At 37.4% G+C, this 23,724-nt stretch overlaps 1 protein-coding gene across 1 annotated transcript in view; it reads left to right on the forward strand.

The window, feature by feature from the left end:
• Positions 1 to 23,724, forward strand: part of TINAG (tubulointerstitial nephritis antigen) — a 411,273-nt gene that overhangs the window by 152,489 nt on the left and 235,060 nt on the right. Inside the window, exon 4 of the mRNA XM_053710395.1 lies at positions 5,238 to 5,352. Within this exon, the coding sequence (XP_053566370.1) occupies positions 5,238 to 5,352 (115 nt within the window). The remainder of the gene's footprint in view (positions 1 to 5,237; positions 5,353 to 23,724) is intronic.

Raw genomic sequence — 23,724 nt, forward strand, 5'->3', positions numbered from 1 at the left:
ACCCAATGCTAGTCCACAGGCAAATGTTGAAACTAATCTGGTTATTAATATCTCTAAATATAAGCTTACAGATAATGAGCATAGCTTATTAATGAAGGGCTTGTCATACTGTCCAGTGAAAGATTGTGATGAGTTTGAAATTGATAAAGATCTATACAAATTTTTCAGACTGCTAAGGTTGAAAACAATATATGGTGGTAAAAATGTAGCCAATGTAAGTGAAACTAATGCAATAAATGAAGATGATATGCAGAGTGAATGTTTGAATTTGAAAAAGTTAAATCTGCACAAAAAATCTTCATATGTACCTCCAACAAGCAACTCAGGTGTAGAAACATTTGTTAAATTTGTTCAACAAGATGTTGCTAATCTAATGAAAAAAACTAGATTAAATCCTTACACAAAACAACATAACCTCACAAAAGGGGAATGGGAGGCTATATCTACTTTGAAAAATAACAAAAATATCACCATAAAAAATGCTGACAAGGGCGGAGCAATAATAGTGTTAGACACTGACTATTATGTGCAGGAGATATTACAACAGCTGTCAGATGGAGGGGTTTATGAAATACTGGATCATGATCCTCTTAAAGAAATACAAAGAGAGCTTAAGGGCATATTAGATAGAGCTTTGACACATAACATTATTTCTAAACAGGTCTATGATTTTTTGTATAACAAATACCCTATAACACCAATTTTTTATACATTACCCAAAGTCCATAAAAGCTTATTACATCCACCAGGACGCCCTATTGTGGCCTGTACCGATTCTATTTTTTCTAATATCTCTATCTTTCTGGACAAAGTCCTCTTTCCATTTGTCAAACAGCAAAAATCCTTTATTAAGGATACAAATGATTTTCTTTCAAAACTTATGGGGATTGAAATAGAGGATACTTGGTTAATTTTTTCACTGGATGTGGTAAATTTATATACCTCTATTCCCCATGAGGCAGGCCTATTGACTGTGAAAAGCTTTTTGAGTGACAGTGGCTTATATAATCTATCTCAGATTGATTTTTTTGATGACATGCTAAGACTTGTCCTATATTGCAATTATTTTCTCTTTCAAGACACTTACTACATGCAAAAGCGGGGAACAGCCATGGGCTCCAATGTAGCCCCCTCATATGCCAATTTGTTCATGAGTGGCTTTGAGAACAAATTTGTCTACACTAATCAGCCATTCATCAGCCATTGTAAGCTGTGGCTAAGGTATATAGATGATATTTTTGGCATATGGGGGGGCTCATTGGAGTCCCTGATACAGTTTGTTGAGGATATCAATGCCTCCATGACAGGCCTAAGATTTACCCTTACTTACTCTATCCAAAAGATTAACTTTCTGGATACAACTGTATATCGACATGGAAATACATTAAGTACAGATCTATATGTAAAACCCACAGATAGAAATACTCTGCTGCGATATGAAAGTTTCCATCCTGATACTGTTTTTAAATCCATACCCAGGAGTCAACTTTTGCGTACTAAAAGAATAGTTAGAGATCAAAAAGTATTGCCAGAAAGACTAGTGTCTATGGGCAATAAATTTATCCAAAGAGGATATCCAAAAGAAAATATCGCTAAAAACATTCAGGATTTGGATAGAATACATGATAAAAAACCAACAGAGAAAGGAACAGATAGATTAGTGCTTTCAATGGAATACAGTGACAAGAGTAATGACATCTTTAGAATAGTAAGAAAACACTGGCACCTTTTGTCAAAATATAATCCAGAGATAGAATCATTTAAACTCCCTCCTATGCCATCATATAGAAGGGTAAAAAATCTTAGGGATCACATAGTAAAAGCTGACATAGGTACAACTAAAATGTCTGGTGTAAATTACTTAACTACCCCTAATAAAGGCTGTTACCCCTGCTTACACTGTGCCCAATGTAATTCAGTTATTAAAGGGAAATTCTTAGCACAAAATGACAAAAGAAAGCAATATACAATCAATGGGTTATATACATGCCAAACTAACTATGCAATCTACCTACTTAAATGCCCATGTGGCCTTTGTTACATTGGCGAGACCACCCAAGCCGCCAGGGATAGGTTTAGTCAACATAAAGCATCCATTAAATCAAAAGATATGTCACTTCCAGTATCAGCACATTTTACAAATATGGGCCATACAGTAAGCCAGCTTCGCTTTCAAGTGATTGACCATATCCCCCATCATAGAAGAGGGGGTAATAGGGAACTAAAACTAAAACAGAAAGAAGTATGGTGGATTAAACGTCTGAACACATTACATCCATATGGTCTGAATAGAGATTATGATTTGTATTTGTTTTTATAATGGTTTTAAATGATGGAATATATTCTGGTACCACTAGAGGTCACTGTGTTGTTGAAATTTACAAACCTGGATAGGTATGGGTTAAACCAATTAACACTGAGATTTGAAGCATGATTGGTCCAGATACCCTTTTTAAAGTCTGTTTGTTTGATTTTAACTTATGCATGATTAAGGACTATGTAGGTCCGAAACGTCGCTTTTTTACTGGTTGCTAAACCTCAAATAAAGATTTTTCACCTTTAAAAGAAGATTGTGTGCTGTGGTGCTGTTACCTTATTTTCTACATGGACTGTATACACTGGAGTTTGGCTGATACTCCTTGGTAACGTGCACACAGGTGGGAAAGAAACTTTACTAAAACCTATGGTGCTGGATTCAACTCACTTACTTCTTATATATATATATATATATATATATATATATATATATATATATATATATATATATATATATATATATATATATGTCTAATGTGTATGTATGTAAATATATATGTATATATATATATGTATTTATATGTGTACAGTATATATGTATTTGAAGACATATACACATATAAACACATAAATACATTGACCCCCATAATTATCCGTTTATCCTATACAATAAGACACACGACACCGGTTGGGGTATAAAAGGCCACAGCTTGTTTTATTAAATTCTCTTAACATATAAAACAATTAACTAACTGTGATAATAAAACACATAATAACAATCCCCCCCCCCCCCCGAGGCTTGCCAGTTAACCTCTTGTATTCCCATGCCAAAGGTCCCCTCAGGAACCGTAATAAACCTCTCCTGCATGGCAGGAGGTACCCCATCAAACTCCACAGACCACCAAAGGCAAGCCCCGCCCGCTAAGCTTTGACAAAATTGCCCTTATTTAACACTAAGGGTGGGAGGGAGCTTCCTCTCACCGTCAGGTCCGGAAAGAAGGCGAGCCTACTTCCTGCTCACTAGCCCTTATAGGCTACCTATTCTGCCCGCCCCCCAAACACCATCCACCACTCACTAGCCCTGCTCTGGGGTCAAATGCCCTTTTGAAATAGGCATTTCTCCAGGGCTGGGTATATACACATACACAAACACATACACACACACACACACATATATATATATACACATTGGAGCCCTTTCCAGTTAAGTAGATGAAAACATGTAAAGACATATTTATGCAATATTCTTATTTAATAAAGTGTTATACTGTCTATTTACTGTAAATATTTCACAGTCCTATGTTCTACACATAGCAGTATATGTTCTTTGTATTTTTAAATAATGTTCTGCATATAGCAGAATATGTTCTTTGTATTTTTAAATAATGTTCTGCATATAGCAGAATATGTTCTTTGTATTTTAAAATAGATATTCCTATATATATATATATATATATATATATATATATAATCATATGTATATGTATAAGTATATATTGTACCAAAATACTATCATATACAGTATATATATATATATATATATATATATATATATATATATATATATATATATATATAAACATGTATTTATGAATAAATAGAACAATAGAACATATTCTAACATTTATATTTTCATGTCGAGTTAGGGCACAGAGAATATGTGATTGGGTTTGAACAAGAGTAGGGTGTTTTTTTCCTCTTTTTTGTTCTATTGACTTCTATGGGAGAATACGTGAATGCGCATGCAATATTTTAACTTCGGCTTTTTGCGTTCTTCGTGTTAGTGCAAGAGTGAAAACAGTTTACTTTCAATGATACAAGCGTAACCCGACAAGCTCACAAAGCTTTCTTATAACACAATAAATGCTCAAGCAGGAGCATTAAATAGCACTTCACTTGTAATCTGGCCCTTAATGTATGCAAAGTGCACTCTGGTTACTTTACAATAATAGTAGGTAAAGAGGATAAAATGGTGTAAAACACAATAAGTATAAATTATTTAACTAATTAAAACAGATAAAATAAAACCAACAAACAACATACAATATATATGCATATAAATAAATACAGTATATATATATATATATATATATATATATATATATATATATATATATATATATATATATATATATATATATATATATATATATATATATGAACAGTTTGGCCAATAAAAAAAATAAAGAATCCCCCAAAATTCAGTGAAAAAGGAAAAATAGTGAATATATAACATTTAATTTAAAAAAAAATAAGTTCCGAATGATGATTGATGAGGTTTCCAAAGTCTGAATAAATCTTGTGAGTCAATGCATTTCTGCCCCTAGTTAGGGCCTTTTTGAAGACTATTATCTTAACATCCGATATCAACAGCACGTTGAATGTGTAGGGACCATCTGCTTGAGTTACCTATTTGCTGTTTCCTATGTGCACTTCAAAAGACTATCTGGGAAGCCTTATTTTGTTTGTTGGGGGCAATATATTTCAGTAGCAGTTTGCACAAGTGTATATTTATTTTTAGGTACATGTTTTTCACCCACTTTGGATAAACCTGAGAAGATTTATTCAGACTTTGGAAATATCTTATCAATCATCATTTGGAATTTATTATTTGATTCATTGTTATATTTTATGAATTTTTTCACTGAATTTTGGGGGACTCTTTATTCTTATTATTTTTGTAATTCTTACGACCTGAGAGTAGCTGTCTTATATGAGACAGATGGGTATGAAATAATAAATAAATATTGAAAGAAAATCTTTTTGCTGAAACTTTTTTTTAATGTCTACTAAATATTTAACATTAACAACAGCAATATATATATTTTAATTTTAGCTTATTTCTTGATATTGTTTTGATGATCTTTTGTTCACATTTATGGAATCATGAGAATCAAAAGACTGACAGAAAGTACATTCTCATTCATCTCATATAATTTATTTTTTTAAAGAGCATATTTTCTTAATTTTTCACATGGCAGGTGGAAAGCAGCCAGTTATAGTCAGTTTTGGGGTTTGACCTTATATGAAGGAATTAAATATCGTCTGGGTACCATAAAACCATCACCCTCACTTCTGAACATGAATGAAATGACAGTAAGTTTTAATTACTTTATTCATATTGTAAAACTGCAATTAAATAGCAGAAATGCCACAAAAGGTTTCATAATGGCAAAATAAATGGTATTTAAATATCTTCATTCTTTTGCAGCTACTTATAAATGTGACTATACTATAATTACTGAAAATTAATCTATTTTCGTAACAAAAAAGTTAATGCCAGAGTTTAGGTTAACAATCAAACATTTAAAAAACTTAGGGATAGATTAAAAGTGGCGCGATTATTTTTTTCCATTAGTGAAAACATTGCTAGTCTTAAAGGGCCACTGTAAGTAAATATTTTCTATGCCTGTTAATAACTAACTACCCTAAATACGCTTTTTATCAATAGCATTTCATTAACATATCTCTACCGTATATCAGAAATCTTGCCTGCAAATGTAATTGTTTTCCAAACCCACTCCGTGGGTATCCTTTGCTCTGTACCAATCCGTTTACAATACCTAGGTTTCAAAATGGCGCTTTAAACACAAAGTTATTGGTTTAAGTATTTTGAACACTCAGTGCTGAAAATAGTGGGCAGGATAACGTGACATCATTGGCGAATAAAAGATATAACTTTTAGAACGTTATGAAACTTCGTTTTGGAGAAAATATAGGTCAGTAGGTTTTAATTAATGTTTATTAACTTTAATATGTTAGTTGTTTAGCTTAAAAATTATAACAGAAAGTAATCCTTTAAGCTTTTTGCACTTGTCGGGTTCCGCTGGTATTACAAGTTGCAAAAATATGTATTTTGTGCTGGCGACAACCAGAAAAATTCTAAACTGAGTTTTCACGTGTACGTGCATATATTCCCGTGCAGAAATCAATGGAGACAAAAAACTGGAAAAAAAACTAACACCCTTACTCACACAAATGACCTTGCATTTTCGTATAACCCTACCATAAGCCCCTAGCCAAATTATTAACCCCTAAACCGCCATGCTCTATTTGAATCACGAAATAATTTTTTTGGGTTCAGCGTCCCTTTAATGCCTAAACCACCATCCGCCACATTGCAAACATTAATTAAAACTATTAACCCCTAAACCACCATCCCCCCACATCACAAAGTACCTAAATAAACTATTAACCCCTAAACTACCATTCTCCACATCACAAAGTACCTAAATAAACTATTTACCCCTTAACTGCCATCCCCTACATCGCAAACACTAATGGCTAGATTTAGAGTTTGGCGGCCAAAGGGGTGCGTTAGCTACGCGTGCTTTTTTTCTCCCGCACCTTTTAAATACCGCTGGTATTTAGAGTTCACAGAATGGCTGGGTTTTCATTGCGTTAGGCTATGGGGAAACACTTCCTACGTCTGCACCTAACACTCTAACATGTACCCAGAGTCTAAACACCCCTAACCTTACACTTATTAACCCCTAATCTAACGCCCCCGCTATCGCTGACACCTGCATATTTTTTTAACCCCTAATCTGCCGCTCCGTAAACCGCCGCTACCTACATTATCCCTGTGTACCCCTAATCTGCTGCCCCTAACACCGCCGACCCCTATATTATATTTATTAACCCCTAATCTGCCACCCACAATGTCGCCTCCACCTGCCTACATTTATTAACCCCTAATCTGCCGAGCGGACAGCACCGCTACTATAATAAAGTTATTAACCCCTAATCCGCCTCACTCCCGCCTCAATAACCCTATAATAAATATTATTAACCCCTAATCTGCCCTCCCTAACATCGCCAACACCTAACTTCAATTATTAACCCCTAATCTGCCGACCGAATCTCGCCGCTACTGTAATAAATGGATTAACCCCTAAAGCTAAGTCTAACCCTAACACTAACACCCCCCTTAGTTAAATATAATTTTTATCTAACAAAATAAATTAACTCTTATTAAATAAATTATTCCTATTTAAAGCTAAATACTTACCTGTAAAATAAACCCTAATATAGCTACAATATAAATTATAATTATATTATAGCTATTTTAGGATTAATATTTATTTTACAGGCAACTTTGTATTTATTTTAACCAGGTACAATAGCTATTAAATAGTTAATAACTATTAAATAGCTAAAATAGTTAAAATAATTACAAAATTACCTGTAAAATAAATCCTAACCTAAGTTACAATTAAACCTAACACTACACTATCAATAAATTAATTAAATACAATACCTACAATTATCTATAATTAAACCTAACACTACACTATCAATAAATTAATTAAATAAAATACCTACAATTATCTACAATTAAACCTAACACTACACTATCAATAAATAATATACAAAATAAATACAATTAAATAAACTAACTAAAGTACAAAAAATAAAAAAGAACTAAGTTACAAAAAATAAAAAAATATTTACAAACATTAGAAAAATATTACAACAATTTTAAACTAATTACACCTACTCTAAGCCCCCTAATAAAATAACAAAGCCCCCCAAAATAAAAAAATCCCTACCCGATTCTAAAATAAAAAAAGTTCAAAGCTCTTTTATCTTACCAGCCCTGAAAAGAGCCCTTTGCGGGGCATGCCCCAAAGAATTCAGCTATTTTGTCTGTAAAAAAAACACATACAATACCCCCCCCCAACATGACAACCCACCACCCACATACCCCTAATCTAACCCAAACCCCCCTTAAATAAACCTAACACTAAGCCCCTGAAGATCTCCCTACCTTGTCTTCACCTCACCGGGTCCCGATCTGTCCAGAAGAGGGTCCGAAGTCTTGATCCAAGCCCAAGCGGGGTGGCTGACGAGTGACGTCCATCATCGGGCTGAAGTCGGACGTCCATCATCGGGATGAAGTCTTCTATCAAGCCGCATCTTCAATCTTCTTTCTTCCGGAGCGGAGCGGAGCCATCTTCTTCCAAGCCGACGCGGAACATCCTCTTCAACCGACGCCTACTCGCCGAATGATGGTTTCTTTAAATGACGTCATCCAAGATGGCGTCCCTCGAATTCCGATTGGCTGATATGATTCTATCAGCCAATCGGAATTAAGGTAGGAATATTCTGATTGGCTGATGGAATCAGCCAATCAGATTCAAGTTCAATCCGATTGGCTGATCCAATCAGCCAATCAGATTGAGCTCGCATTCTATTGGCTGATCGGAATTGAACTTGAATCTGATTGGCTGATTCCATTAGCCAATCAGAATATTCCTACCTTAATTCCGATTGGCTGATAGAATCCTATCAGCCAATCGGAATTCGAGGGACGCCATCTTGGATGACGTCATTTAAAGGAACCGTCATTCGGCGAGTAGGCATCGGTTGAAGAGGATGTTCCGCATCGGCTTGGAAGAAGATGGCTCCGCTCCGCTCCGGAAGAAAGAAGATTGAAGATGCGGCTTGATAGAAGATTTCATCCCAATGATGGACGTCCGACTTCAGCCCGATGATGGAGTTCTTCAGCCGCCGCTAGGATCCACACTTCAGCCCGAGGATGGACGTCACTTGTCAGCCCCCCACTTGAGCTTGGATCAAGACTTCGGACCCTCTTCTGGACAGATCGGGACCCAGTGAGGTGAAGACAAGGTATGGAGATCTTCAGGGGCTTAGTGTTAGGTTTATTTAAGGGGGGTTTGGGTTAGATTAGGGGTATGTGGGTGGTGGGTTGTAATGTTGGGGGGGGGTATTGTATGTGTTTTTTTTACAGGCAAAAGAGCTGAATTCTTTGGGGCATGCCCCGCAAAGGTCCCTTTTCAGGGCTGGTAAGGTAAAAGAGCTTTGAACTTTTTTTATTTTAGAATAGGGTAGGGCATTTTTTTATTTTGGGGGGCTTTGTTATTTTATTAGGGGGCTTAGAGTAGGTGTAATTAGTTTAAAATTGTTGTAATATTTTTCTAATGTTTGTAAATATTTTTTTATTTTTTGTAACTTAGTTCTTTTTTATTTTTTGTACTTTAGTTAGTTTATTTAATTGTATTTATTTGTAGGTATTGTATTTAATTTATTTATTGATAGTGTAGTGTTAGGTTTAATTGTAGATAATTGTAGGTATTTTATTTAATTAATTTATTGATAGTGTAATGTTAGGTTTAATTATAGATAATTGTAGGTATTGTATTTAATTAATTTATTGATAGTGTAGGTTTAATTGTAACTTAGGTTAGGATTTATTTTACAGGTAATTTTGTAATTATTTTAACTATTTTAGCTATTAAATAGTTATTAACTATTTAATAGCTATTGTACCTGGTTAAAATAAATACAAAGTTGCCTGTAAAATAAATATTAATCCTAAAATAGCTACAATATAATTATAATTTATATTGTAGCTATATTAGGGTTTATTTTACAGGTAAGTATTTAGCTTTAAATAGGAATAATTTATTTAATAAGAGTTAATTTATTTTGTTAGAATAAAATTATATTTAACTTAGGGGGGTGTTAGGGTTAGACTTAGCTTTAGGGGTTAAAAAATTTATTAGAGTAGCGGTGAGCTCCGATCGGCAGATTAGGGGTTAATACTTGAAGTTAGGTGTCGGCGATGTTAGGGAGGGCAGATTAGGGGTTAATACTATTTATTATAGGGTTATTGAGGCGGGAGTGAGGCGGATTAGGGGTTAATAACTTTATTATAATAGCGGTGCGGTCCGGACGGAAGATTAGGGGTTAATAAGTGTAGGCAGGTGGAGGCGACAGTGAGGGGGGCAGATTAGGGGTTAATAAATATAATATAGGGGTCGGCGGTGTTAGGGGCAGCAGATTAGGGGTTCATAGGGATAATGTAGGTGGCAGCGGCGTGCGGTCGGCAGATTAGGGGTTAAAACATTTTAATAGAGTGGCGGCGATGTGGGGGGACCTCGGTTTAGGGGTACATAGGTCGTTTATGGGTGTTAGTGTACTTTAGAGCACAGTAGTTAAGAGCTTTATAAACCGGCGTTAGCCCAGAAAGCTCTTAACTACTGACTTTTTTCTGCGGCTGGAGTTTTGTCGTTTCTAACGCTCACTTCAGACACGACTCTAAATACCGGCGTTAGAAAGATCCCATTGAAAAGATAGGATACGCAATTGACGTAAGGGGATCTGCGGTATGGAAAAGTCGCGGCTGGAAAGTGAGCGTTAGACCCTTTAATGAATGGCTCCAAATACCAGAGGGCGGTAAAAACCAGCGTTAGGAGCCTCTAACGCTGGTTTTGACGGCTACCGCCCAACTCTAAATCTAGGCCTAATTAAAACTAGTAATACCTAAACTGTCATCCCCCCACTTCACAAACACTAATTAAAACTATCAACCCCTAAACCGACCGTCCCCCCACATCGCAAAGAACCTAAATTAACTATTAACTCCTAAACCACCATCCCCCCACAATGCAACTTATAAAGTAACATCTAAACCCCATAACTTTACCCAAATTAACATACCCCTAAATTATTGATTGGAACACCTTGACTGCTTTTTTAGCGCTACTCCTGTGTGTTTTAGTATTCAACTTTAACGCTGGGGGAGTCATGTGTTTTTTGGGGAGTTTTAGCTTTTTAGAGGTCCAGGAGTCTGCACAATAAGAATTCTTTATTGTTTACTCAATTAATATGTTTTTATTTATTGTAAAAATATAGATTTTATATATTTTTGAGTTCACAATTTTTCTAATGTACAAGTTCAGTATTTATAGATGCGTGGTGTGTTTCTGTGTTAATTGTGTGTCTGTGTGTAGTGTGTGTATTGTGTGTCTATGTATAGTGTGTGTATTGTGTGTCTGTGTATAGTGTGTGTATTGTGTGTCTGTGTATAGTGTGTGTATTGTGTGTCTGTGTATAGTTTGAGTATTGTGTGTCTGTGTGTAGTTTGTGTATTGTGTGTCTGTGTATAGTGTGTGTATTGTGTGCACTAGGTGTGTATAAGTGGTGTGTGTTTGTTGTATGTGTAGTGTGTGTACAGTTGTGTATTCTGACTTTCACTCATATATATATATGCTCATGGGTACTGGTAGAAATATTTTGGGAGTGGGGTAAAAAGTAACAGTTACACAACGTAATAATATCCTTAGCAAGGTGCACCCTGGAAAATGTGTAATTTAAAAAAATATGCTGCATATAATTTTAAAAATAGTGGTTTACTGGCATCGAAATAATAACTCATATAGCTGTTTATGTTTAGAAATTAGGAGCACAATCCCAGTGAAAGCCATTAGTCCCCTCCAGTCTTTGAGGGTACCCACAAAACTGCCAAGTTTCAAAGAAATCAGTCTAGGCAATCCAAAGTTACAAGCAACTAAAACAACATAATTTATGTAAGAACTTACCTGATAAATTCATTTCTTTCATATTAGCAAGAGTCCATGAGCTAGTGACGTATGGGATATACATTCCTACCAGGAGGGGCAAAGTTTCCCAAACCTCAAAATGCCTATAAATACACCCCTCACCACACCCACAATTCAGTTTAATGAATAGCCAAGAAGTGGGGTGATAAAAAAGTGCGAAAGCATATAAAATAAGGAATTGGAATAATTGTGCTTTATACAAAATCATAACCACCACAAAAAAAAAAAGGGCGGGCCTCATGGACTCTTGCTAATATGAAAGAAATGAATTTATCAGGTAAGTTCTTACATAAATGATGTTTTCTTTCATGTAATTAGCAAGAGTCCATGAGCTAGTGACGTATGGGATAATGATTACCCAAGATGTGGATCTTTCCACACAAGAGTCACTAGAGAGGGAGGGATAAAATAAAGACAGCCAATTCCTGCTGAAAATAATCCACACCCAAAATAAAGTTTAACGAAAAACATAAGCAGAAGATTCAAACTGAAACCGCTGCCTGAAGTACTTTTCTACCAAAAACTGCTTCAGAAGAAGAAAATACATCAAAATGGTAGAATTTAGTAAAAGTATGCAAAGAGGACCAAGTTGCTGCTTTGCAAATCTGATCAACCGAAGCTTCATTCCTAAACGCCCAGGAAGTAGAAACTGACCTAGTAGAATGAGCTGTAATTCTCTGAGGCGGAGTTTTACCCGACTCAACATAGGCAAGATGAATTAAAGATTTCAACCAAGATGCCAAAGAAATGGCAGAAGCTTTCTGGCCTTTTCTAGAACCGGAAAAGATAACAAATAGACTAGAAGTCTTTCTGAAAGATTTAGTAGCTTCAACATAATATTTCAAAGCTCTAACAACATCCAAAGAATGCAACGATTTCTCCTTAGAATTCTTAGGATTAGGACATAATGAAGGAACCACAATTTCTCTACTAATGTTGTTGGAATTCACAACTTTAGGTAAAAATTCAAAAGAAGTTCGCAACACCTCCTTATCCTGATGAAAAATCAGAAAAGGAGACTCACAAGAAAGAGCAGATAATTCAGAAACTCTTCTGGCAGAAGAGATGGCCAAAAGGAACAAAACTTTCCAAGAAAGTAATTTAATGTCCAATGAATGCATAGGTTCAAACGGAGGAGCTTGAAGAGCCCCCAGAACCAAATTCAAACTCCAAGGAGGAGAAATTGACTTAATGACAGGTTTTATACGAACCAAAGCTTGTACAAAACAATGAATATCAGGAAGAATAGCAATCTTTCTGTGAAAAAGAACAGAAAGAGCAGAGATTTGTCTTTTCAAGGAACTTGCGGACAAACCTTTATCTAAACCATCCTGAAGAAATTGTAAAATTCTCAGAATTCTAAAAGAATGCCAAGAAAAATGATGAGAAATACACCAAGAAATATAAGTCTTCCAGACTCTATAATATATCTCTCTAGATACAGATTTACGAGCCTGTAACATAGTATTAATCACAGCGTCAGAGAAACCTCTTTGACGAAGAATCAAGCGTTCAATCTCCATACCTTTAAATTTAAGGATTTCAGATCCTGATGGAAAAAAGGACCTTGTGACAGAAGGTCTGGTCTTAACGGAAGAGTCCACGGTTGGCAAGAGGCCATCCGGACAAGATCCGCATACCAAAACCTGTGAGGCCATGCCGGAGCTACCAGCAGAACAAACGAGCATTCCTTCAGAATCTTGGAGATTACTCTTGGAAGAAGAACTAGAGGCGGAAAGATATAGGCAGGATGATACTTCCAAGGAAGTGATAATGCATCCACTGCCTCCGCCTGAGGATCCCGGGATCTGGACAGATACCTGGGAAGTTTCTTGTTTAGATGGGACGCCATCAAATCTATTTCTGGAAGTTCCCACATTTGAACGATCTGAAGAAATACCTCTGGGTGAAGAGACCATTCGCCCGGATGCAACGTTTGGCGACTGAGATAATCCGCTTCCCAATTGTCTACACCTGGGATATGAACCGCAGAGATTAGACAGGAGCTGGATTCCACCCAAACCAAAATTCGAGATACTTCTTTCATAGCCAGAGGACTGTGAGTTCCTCCTTGATGATTGATGTATGCCACAGTTGTGACATTGTCTGTCTGAAAACAAATGAACGATTCTCTCTTCAGAAGAGGCCAAAACTGAAGAGCTCTGAAAATTGCACGGAGTTCCAAAATATTGATCGGTAATCTCACCTCCTGAGATTCCCAAACTCCTTGTGCCGTCAGAGATCCCCACACAGCTCCCCAACCTGTGAGACTTGCATCTGTTGAAATTACAGTCCAGGTCGGAAGCACAAAAGAAGCCCCCTGAATTAAACGATGGTGATCTGTCCACCACGTTAGAGAGTGTCGAACAATCGGTTTTAAAGATATTAATTGAGATATCTTTGTGTAATCCTTGCACCATTGATTCAGCATACAAAGCTGAAAAGGTCGCATGTGAAAACGAGCAAAGGGGATCGCGTCCGATGCAGCAGTCATAAGACCTAGAATTTCCATGCATAAGGCTACCGAAGGGAATGATTGTGACTGAAGGTTTCGACAAGCTGCCATCAGTTTTAGACGCCTCTTGTCTGTTAAAGACAGAGTCATGGACACTGAATCTATTTGGAAACCCAGAAAGGTTACCCTTGTCTGAGGAATCAATGAACTTTTTGGTAAATTGATCCTCCAACCATGATCTTGAAGAAACAACACAAGTCGATTCGTATGAGATTCTGCTAAATGTAAAGACTGAGCAAGTACCAAGATATCGTCCAAATAAGGAAATACCACAATAACCTGTTCTCTGATTACAGACAGAAGGGCACCGAGAACCTTTGTAAAAATTCTTGGAGCTGTAGCAAGGCCAAACGGCAGAGCCACAAACTGGTAATGCTTGTCCAGAAAAGAGAATCTCAGGAACCGATTATGATCCGGATGAATCGGAATATGCAGATATGCATCCTGTAAATCTATTGTGGACATATAATTCCCTTGCTGAACAAAAGGCAAGATAGTCCTTACAGTTACCATCTTGAACGTTGGTATCCTTACATAACGATTCAATATTTTTAGATCCAGAACTGGTCTGAAGGAATTCTCCTTCTTTGGTACAATGAAGAGATTTGAATAAAACCCCATCCCCTGTTCCTGAACTGGAACTGGCATAATTACTCCAGTCAACTCTAGATCTGAAACACAATTCAGAAATGCTTGAGCTTTTACTGGATTTACTGGGACACGGGAAAGAAAAAATCTCTTTGCAGGAGGTCTCATCTTGAAACCAATTCTGTACCCTTCTGAAACAATGTTCTGAATCCAAAGATTGTGAACAGAATTGATCCAAATTTCTTTGAAAAAACGTAACCTGCCCCCTACCAGCTGAGCTGGAATGAGGGCCGCACCTTCATGTGGACTTAGAAGCAGGCTTTGCCTTTCTGGCTGGCTTGGATTTATTCCAGATTGGAGATGGTTTCCAAACTGAAACTGCTCCTGAGGATGAAGGATCAGGTTTTTGTTCTTTGTTGAAACGAAAGGAACGAAAACGATTATTAGCTCTGTTTTTACCCTTAGATTTTTTATCCTGTGGTAAAAAGGTTCCTTTCCCACCAGTAACAGTTGAAATAATAGAATCCAACTGAGAACCAAATAATTTGTTACCCTGGAAAGAAATGGAAAGTAGAGTTGATTTAGAAGCCATATCAGCATTCCAAGTCTTAAGCCATAAAGCTCTTCTAGCTAAAATAGCTAGAGACATAAACCTGACATCAACTCTGATAATATCAAAGATGGCATCACAGATAAAATTATTAGCATGCTGAAGAAGAATAATAATATCATGAGAATCATGATGTGTTACTTGTTGCGCTAAGGTTTCCAACCAAAAAGTTGAAGCTGCAGCAACATCAGCCAAAGATATAGCAGGTCTAAGAAGATTACCTGAACACAGATAAGCTTTTCTTAGAAAGGATTCAATTTTCCTATCTAAAGGATCCTTAAACGAAGTACCATCTGACGTAGGAATAGTAGTACGTTTAGCAAGGGTAGAAATAGCCCCATCAACTTTAGGGATTTTGTCCCAAAATTCTAATCTGTCAGACGGCACAGTATATAATTGCTTAAAACGTTTAGAAGGAGTAAATGAATTACCCAATTTATCCCATTCTTTGGAAATTACTGCAGAAATAGCATTAGGAACAGGAAAAACTTCTGGAATAACCACAGGAGATTTAAATACCTTATCCAAACGTTTAGAATTAGTATCAAGAGGACCAGAATCCTCTATTTCTAAAGCAATTAGAACTTCTTTAAGTAAAGAACGAATAAATTCCATTTTAAATAAATATGAAGATTTATCAGCATCAACCTCTGAGACAGAATCCTCTGAACCAGAAGAGTCATCAGAATCAGAATGATGATGTTCATTTAAAAATTCATCTGTAGGGAGAGAAGTTTTAAAAGATTTTTTACGTTTACTAGAAGGAGAAATAACAGACATAGCCTTCTTTATGGATTCAGAAACAAAATCTCTTATGTTATCAGGAACATTCTGCACCTTAGATGTTGAAGGAACTGCAACAGGCAATGGTACTTTACTAAAGGAAATATTATCTGCATTAACAAGTTTGTCATGACAATCAATACAAACAACAGCTGGAGGAATAGCTACCAAAAGTTTACAGCAGATACACTTAGCTTTGGTAGATCCAGCACTAGACAGCGATTTTCCTGTAGTATCTTCTGACTCAGATGCAACGTGAGACATCTTGCAATATGTAAGAGAAAAAACAACAACATATAAAGCAAAATTGATCAAATTCCTTAAATGACAGTTTCAGGAATGGGAAAAAAATGCCAAATAACAAGCTTCTAGCAACCAGAAGCAATGAAAAATGAGACTTAAATAATGTGGAGACAAAAGCGACGCCCATATCTTTTAGCGCCAAATAAGACGCCCACATTATTTGGCGCCTAAATGCTTTTTGGCGCCAAAAATGACGCCACATCCGGAACGCCGACATTTTTGGCTCAAAATAACGTAAAAAAATGATGCAACTTCCGGCGACACGTATGACGCCGGAAACGGAAAAGAATTTTTGCGCCAAAAAAGTCCGCGCCAAGAATGACGCAATAAAATGAAGCATTTTCAGCCCCCACGAGCCTAACAGCCCACAGGGAAAATAGTCAAATTTTTGAAGGTAAGAAAAAATGATTAAATCAAATGCATTATCCCAAATATGAAACTGACTGTCTGAAAAATAAGGAAAGTTGAACATTCTGAGTCAAGGCAAATAAATGTTTGAATACATATATTTAGAACTTTATAAACAAAGTGCCCAACCATAGCTTAGAGTGTCACAGAAAATAAGATTTACTTACCCCAGGACACTCATCTACATGTTTGTAGAAAGCCAAACCAGTACTGAAACGAGAATCAGCAGAGGTAATGGTATATATAAGAGTATATCGTCGATCTGAAAAGGGAGGTAAGAGATGAATCTCTACGACCGATAACAGAGAACCTATGAAATAGACCCCGTAGAAGGAGATCACTGCATTCAAATAGGCAATACTCTCCTCACATCCCTCTGACATTCACTGCACGCTGAGAGGAAAACCGGGCTCAAACTTGCTGCGGAGCGCATATCAACGTAGAATCTAGCACAAACTTACTTCACCACCTCCATCGGAGGCAAAGTTTGTAAAAACTGAATTGTGGGTGTGGTGAGGGGTGTATTTATAGGCATTTTGAGGTTTGGGAAACTTTGCCACTCCTGGTAGGAATGTATATCCCATACGTCACTAGCTCATGGACTCTTGCTAATTACATGAAAGAAATATGGCTTAACATATAACAGTTGACAAACATAACATTAAAGATAGATAGAAAATGCACCCAAATAGTGTTACAATACATTTAGCAGTTAAATAAGAATATCATGGTAATGCAGCTTTTTTTATTTGTGTAATACATTTGAAAATAATTAAGGGCATTCACTGAAATTCAGCTAAAGTTTATTTGGGAAAAGTGCAAGTAAATAAATACAAAAGATGCATGTTTTCTTCATAAATGGAAAGAGTCCACAGCTGCATTCATTACTTTTGGGAATTCAGAACCTGGCCACCAGGAGGAGGCAAAGACACCCCAGCCAAAAGCTTAAATACACCTCCCACTTCCCTCATCCCCCAGTCATTCTTTGCCTTTCGTCCCAGGAGGTTGGCAGAGAAGTGTCAGATAGTCTCTTATGGAGGGTAGTACTCTTTGGCATGGGACTGGAGTTTTAAGTAGTCCTGTCAGCCTCTCAGTGAGAGCATGGGTAAAAGTTATAGTCCGGAGATGCAGGGAGAGTCTTTCTGCGAAACCATCCCGACTCATTAACAGCTCTACAAACAATCAGCGTTGATGAGTTTCGTTGCCTGCTTTTTTTCTCTCAAGTCCATGGCAGAAGTGACGCTACTATCTGTCACACTTGAAGGGTCATGTTCCTGTTCCATGGCGTTGTTTCCTGTAAGATCGTTTCATTTTACTTTCCTCAGGGATGTATTGTAATTACAACTGTTTATCCAAAAGGGGCTACAACCTTTCGGGGATAACTTTAACATAGGGTCTCAGTGAGCTCCTTTTTGTATCTAGGAATCAAGGGTTAATATCTCCTGAAGGGGGTTATTGAACAGGGGGTTTTTTAATCATGTTTTTTATGTGCTTCTGTCTGCTACTGTGTAGTGTTGCTTCGGCTCATGGCTATTTTGGAACATAACGGCCTATGTCTAGTGACGCGGCCTTTAAGGTCAGGCGCGCTTTTGCATGGACTGTGTGGTTTACCTTGTGACTCCATTTCTGCATTCCTGACCGTATGGCGACACAGAAATCTGGTGTCTGGTCCTTTGGAGGTGGTGAGTGCCCCAGATTGGAGGTGTAAGGTGTCATTTAGATTTTTCTTATTGGTCCATTTTTTATTCAGGGTCCCAGTTATGGAGGATTCTGATTTTTTGGAGACGGATGTCTCTGATTCAGACTCTACCTCTTGTAAAGAATATGAATTGGCCCAGGTGATACTTGCCCATCAGTTTATGTTCTGAATGCTGTTTTAGAGTGCTCTGTTCCTCGGGATCAGGGAATCAGGTGCCCTCTGAGCCATCCGCCTCTGGGGATTCTATTTCCCACGAGACGAGTTCCCTACCACCAACTCTTACTACGCATGCAGGTAACCCAAATGCTACTTATCCTTCTATGGAGTGTGGCCTATTCCCATCAGAGGTTACGACACGGTGGGTCTCTGTTTGTCTGGAGTTCCTTATGCTAGCTGGACAGCTAGCTCAGCATACTAATGCCCTGTGGCTACTCTGCACTGTAGCAAACTGAGGGTTGCAAGTTCGATCCCCGGTGAGGTCTACCCAGCCTTCCTCCTTTCGAGGTTGATAAGATGAGCAGCGCCTTGAGTCCCTTAAGGGGGATAGCCGCGCTTTACAAGTACATTTATGTTTTCTCTGTGTCTTTTCTTTGTGGAAGAATACGGTAGCTTGTTCCCTTTCTTAAGTAAGGGGTGTGTTTTGGAGACCCACTGCTGGGCGACGGTGTCTCCTGAAGGCTGTTGACTCCATCGAGTTTAGTTCCTGCGGTCTCTAGCATGACTTGTGGACTATCTGTGGTCAGTGTCCTTGGGCCTTTCCTTTTTTCAAAGTTGTTCTCGGCTTCAGACAAAGCGGGATGTTGTTGGGTAGGGGTTTTCAGACCTGGTGCCCTCAGGCTGGGCTGCCTCTTGTACCCTCCTGTTTTTTGCATTCAGTGTCCTCTATACCTTGGGTATTGTTTTCCCAAAAGTAATGAATGCAGCTGTGGACTCTTTCAATTTATGACCAAAAACATAAATTATGCTTACCTGATAATTTTCTTTTCTTCAGATGGAAAGAGTCCACAGCTCCTCAACCGTATTTTCTGTGGGGCATCTGTTTTTTGTTCTTCTGGCACCTTTTCACCCTGATATTTCTTCTACTGTTCCTCGTTCCTCGGCAGAATGACTGGGGGATGAAAGAAGTGGGAGGGGTATTTAAGCCTTTGGCTAAGGTGTCTTTTCCTCCTCCTGGTGGTCAGGTTCTGAATTCCCAAAAGTAATGAATGCAGCTGTGGACTCTTTCAATCTGAAGAAAAGAAAATTATCAGGTAAGCATAATTTATGTTTTCTTTGTCAAAAAAATCATACATTCTATGCTATGCTTATGAGATCTCCATATGTTTGTCAAAAAAATTAATACAAATAAAAAAAAGACCTTTATTTATTCTGTTTCAGTTAAAGAGACAAGAAAAGAGCTTTACACATTTCATCATATCAATTGGTATGCTTTTATTTCCTAAGAAGTCATTCAAAAAAGTTATATTAAGTACCAAGGCTATTTGTAAAACATTAAACTATGGGGCATATTTATCAATCTCCGTATGGAGCTTGAGGCCCCTTGTTTCCAGCAAGCCTTAGGCTTGCCGGAAACAGAAGTAATCAACAAGATATGAAGCAGCAGTCTAAAGACAGAAATCAAACCTATCAAATATGATCGGGTTGATTGACACCCCCTGCTAGCGACCTGAATCTGCAAGGGGTGGGGGCATTGCACCAGCACTTCACAAGAACTACTGGTGCAATGATAAATGCAGACAGCGTATGCTGTCGGAATTTATCGATGTGCCACGATGTGCAGTGGACATGATACGTTACTTTGTATCATGTCCGCTTGCACATTGGTAAATAGGCCCCTATGTGTTCATTATTATTAGCACATTGAAATTTACCAGATGTGTTACATCTGCTTAAATTCTGCTAGCTCTATAATATACCCTTATTTAGCAAAGATTCATTTTAGACTTTGCAATGAATATATGGCTCATAATAGTGTATAATGTTAATTGGTACAGTTGAACAGCGCATACACTATTACCTTCTATATAAAACTCACATTATTTTTATTTTATGTAACAAAGAAAACAAATCCAACCAGTAAATAAAACATATGCAAAACAAATTAATAATAATAAAAAACATTTAAATGTAATCCATTAATTTAATTCTATCTTTCTATCTATCTAGTCATTAACATGGCAAGCAAAAAATATTACATTTTTAATCAGTTTACAAAGGTGTTGGATATGTGTTTTGCACTAGTAGAAGGCTGATTTTTTTTTTTAAACTTAAATTCAGTATTTCCCCTTGGTTCATATTGAAAATTACTGTCTTCCAGCTTGCTGATTGCTGACATTAAGGTGATCAGACTTACTTGTTCCTTAACTAGGTCTAATAGGAAAGAATGCCCTTTTAAACTAGTATTACAAAAAGAGTGGATGTAGATATGAAGGACAGCGTAGAACACTTGCATTTTTGTGATGTACTCACATGGTCTCCATGTTTTTAGGGTTTTATGTACGAAGGTACGAAGGTTCCCAACTGATTTCTATCCACCAACCTAGAGGTGGCAGAGATTGTAAGAAGCAGCAGCGACCGCTGCTTCTTACATTATGGAAAGTAGGCTTGCATGTGCAAGCCTGCCATGCAACAAATTAAAAGCAGCATACACTGTTTAGTGCATGGAGCCCTTAGTGTTTAGATTTTTGTGAGTTGAATGTGTTTAATTGCTAACCATTCTTTGTCTGATGTCTTTTTTATTTGTCTGTGTTGTTTTGTGTGCATGGATGTCTTGTGATGTTAGGTTATATGTGATAATTGTTGTATGGTATGTGTCTTAGTGACATGTAAGTGATTTGAGAGTTTTTTCTCTACTAGCTCTCCAGAGGATGGAGGGATAAGCTGTATTCACACTGCACTCCTATCACCTGTGGATATATGGATTTTCAAAACATTTCCTCATACTCAACAAATTGGATGTTCAAAGGGCTACCTCCACCAGTGTTTTTTTAATGCTTCTGTTTCAATTGCATTTTCTTTTTATGACTGCTTTATAATTACAATGCCTATGTTTAATGCAGTAAATAGTTTTCTGATGCATGCCAACACTACACATGCTATCCCTGACTTTAGCTCATACTCTACTATATCTAGATGCACTGACTTTTGTTGTCATTTGCTGCAAATAAAACATGTTGATATTTTATTAAAGCCTAAATTAAAACAGTTTTCTTTGTGAGAAAAGTTGTGACCTACTCTACCATGTTGAATACCAGTTTTTGTTTTTGGCTCTCAGCATCATGCTTTTTCTGCTGTGGTATGTGTAGGCAGTGTAGCTTTAATCATTCTTAAGCGGGTGTTTCCCTCCCTCTAACCACTTTTCCTTACTTGTGGGATATTAACCTCCTGCTAACAGGAAGTGGCAAAGTGCACCACAGCAGAGCTGTATAAATAGCCCCTCCCCGTCCCCTCCACCCTCAGTCATTCTCTTTGCCTGTGTTATACTAGGAAGACATGGTAAAGTGAGGTGTTAGTTTTAGTTTATTCAATCAAGAAGTTTTTTTATTTTAAATGGTACCGGTGCGTACTATTTTCCTCAGGGGGATATGGAAGAAGATTTCTGCCCTGAGGTTTGATAATCTTAGCATTTGTAACTAAGATCCACGCTGGTTCCCACAAGACTTCTGAAGGTAACCATGAGACATCTTCAGTGTGGATACCGGTTTCATGCTACAAGCAGCATTAAGGTATGTGCAGCCTTTTTTTCTGAGGAGACTTGGTGTATCAGAACTGGCTGGCATTATTTCCCTGTATGGGAATGGGGTAAGCAGTAAAACCTATTTTAATAAGAGGGGTGTTACTGGAGTCCCTATTTTATATTTATCATTAGTTGATATTTGGGCATTATGTGACATGGGAGACAATATAAAAAAACAATGTTTTATGTTTTTTATTTGTTAATCAGGGATTTTTTTTACAACCTATGGCTTGCATTGTTCTGGTAACTACTGCAGCAGCTTTTTGGTTTGAGGATCTAGAAGAGTCTCTTAAGGTTGAAACTCCATTAGATGACATTCTAGATAGAATTAAGGCTCTTAAGCTAGCTAATTCTTTTATTACTGATGCCGCTTTTCAAATTGCTAAAATAGAGGCAAAAAATGCACTATTTGCTATTTTAGCACGTAGAGCATTGTGGCTCAAATCTTGGCCTGCTGATATGTCATCAAAACATAAGCTTTTAGCTATTCCCTTTAAAGGTAAGACCCCTTTTGGGCCAGAATTGAAGGAGATCATTTCTGATATTACAGGAGGTAAGGGCCATGCCCTACCTCAGAATAGGTCGGTTAAAATGAGGGGTAAACAGAATAATTTTCATTTCTTTCGGAACTTTAAAGGAGGACCCCCCTCTTCTTCTTCTTCCACAAAGCAGCATGAAGGGGCGGCCTCTGATCTGGGACCGGATCTAGTAGGGGCAGATTTTCTTTCTTTGCTCAGGCTTGGGCAAGAGATGTTCAGGATTCCTGGGCACTAGAAATAGTGACCCACGGTTATTAATTGGAATTCAAGGATTTTCTCCCAAGAGGGAGATTTCATCTTTCAAAATTATCTGCAAACCAGATAAAGAGAGAGGCGTTCTTACGCTGTGTAAAAGACCTTTTTACTATGGGAGTAATCTGTCCTGTTCCAAAATTGGAACAGGGACAGGGGTTTTACTCAAACCTATTTGTGGTCCCCAGAAAAGAGGGAACGTTCAGACCCATTTTGGACCTCAAGTGTCTAAACAAATTACTTAGGCCTAGATTTAGAGTTGGGCGGTAGCCATCAAAACCAGCGTTAGAGGCTCCTAACGCTGGTTTTGGGCTACCGCCGGTATTTAGAGTCAGTCATTAAAGGGTCTAACGCTCACTTTCCAGCCGCGACTTTTCCATACCGCAGATCCCCTTACGTCATTTGCGTATCCTATCTTTTCAATGGGATCTTTCTAACGCCGGTATTTAGAGTCGTGGCTGAAGTGAGCGTTAGAAATCTAATGACAAAACTCCAGCCGCAGAAAAAAGTCAGTAGGTAAGAGCTTTAAGGGCTAACGCCTGTTCATAAAGCTCTTAACTACTGTGCTCTAAAGTACACTAACACCCATAAACTACCTATGTACCCCTAAACCGAGGTCCCCTCACATCGCCGCCACTCGATTAAATTTTTTTAACCCCTAATCTGC

This window comes from Bombina bombina, chromosome 4 (genome assembly GCF_027579735.1).
Source record: "Bombina bombina isolate aBomBom1 chromosome 4, aBomBom1.pri, whole genome shotgun sequence".
Lineage (NCBI taxonomy): Eukaryota > Metazoa > Chordata > Amphibia > Anura > Bombinatoridae > Bombina > Bombina bombina.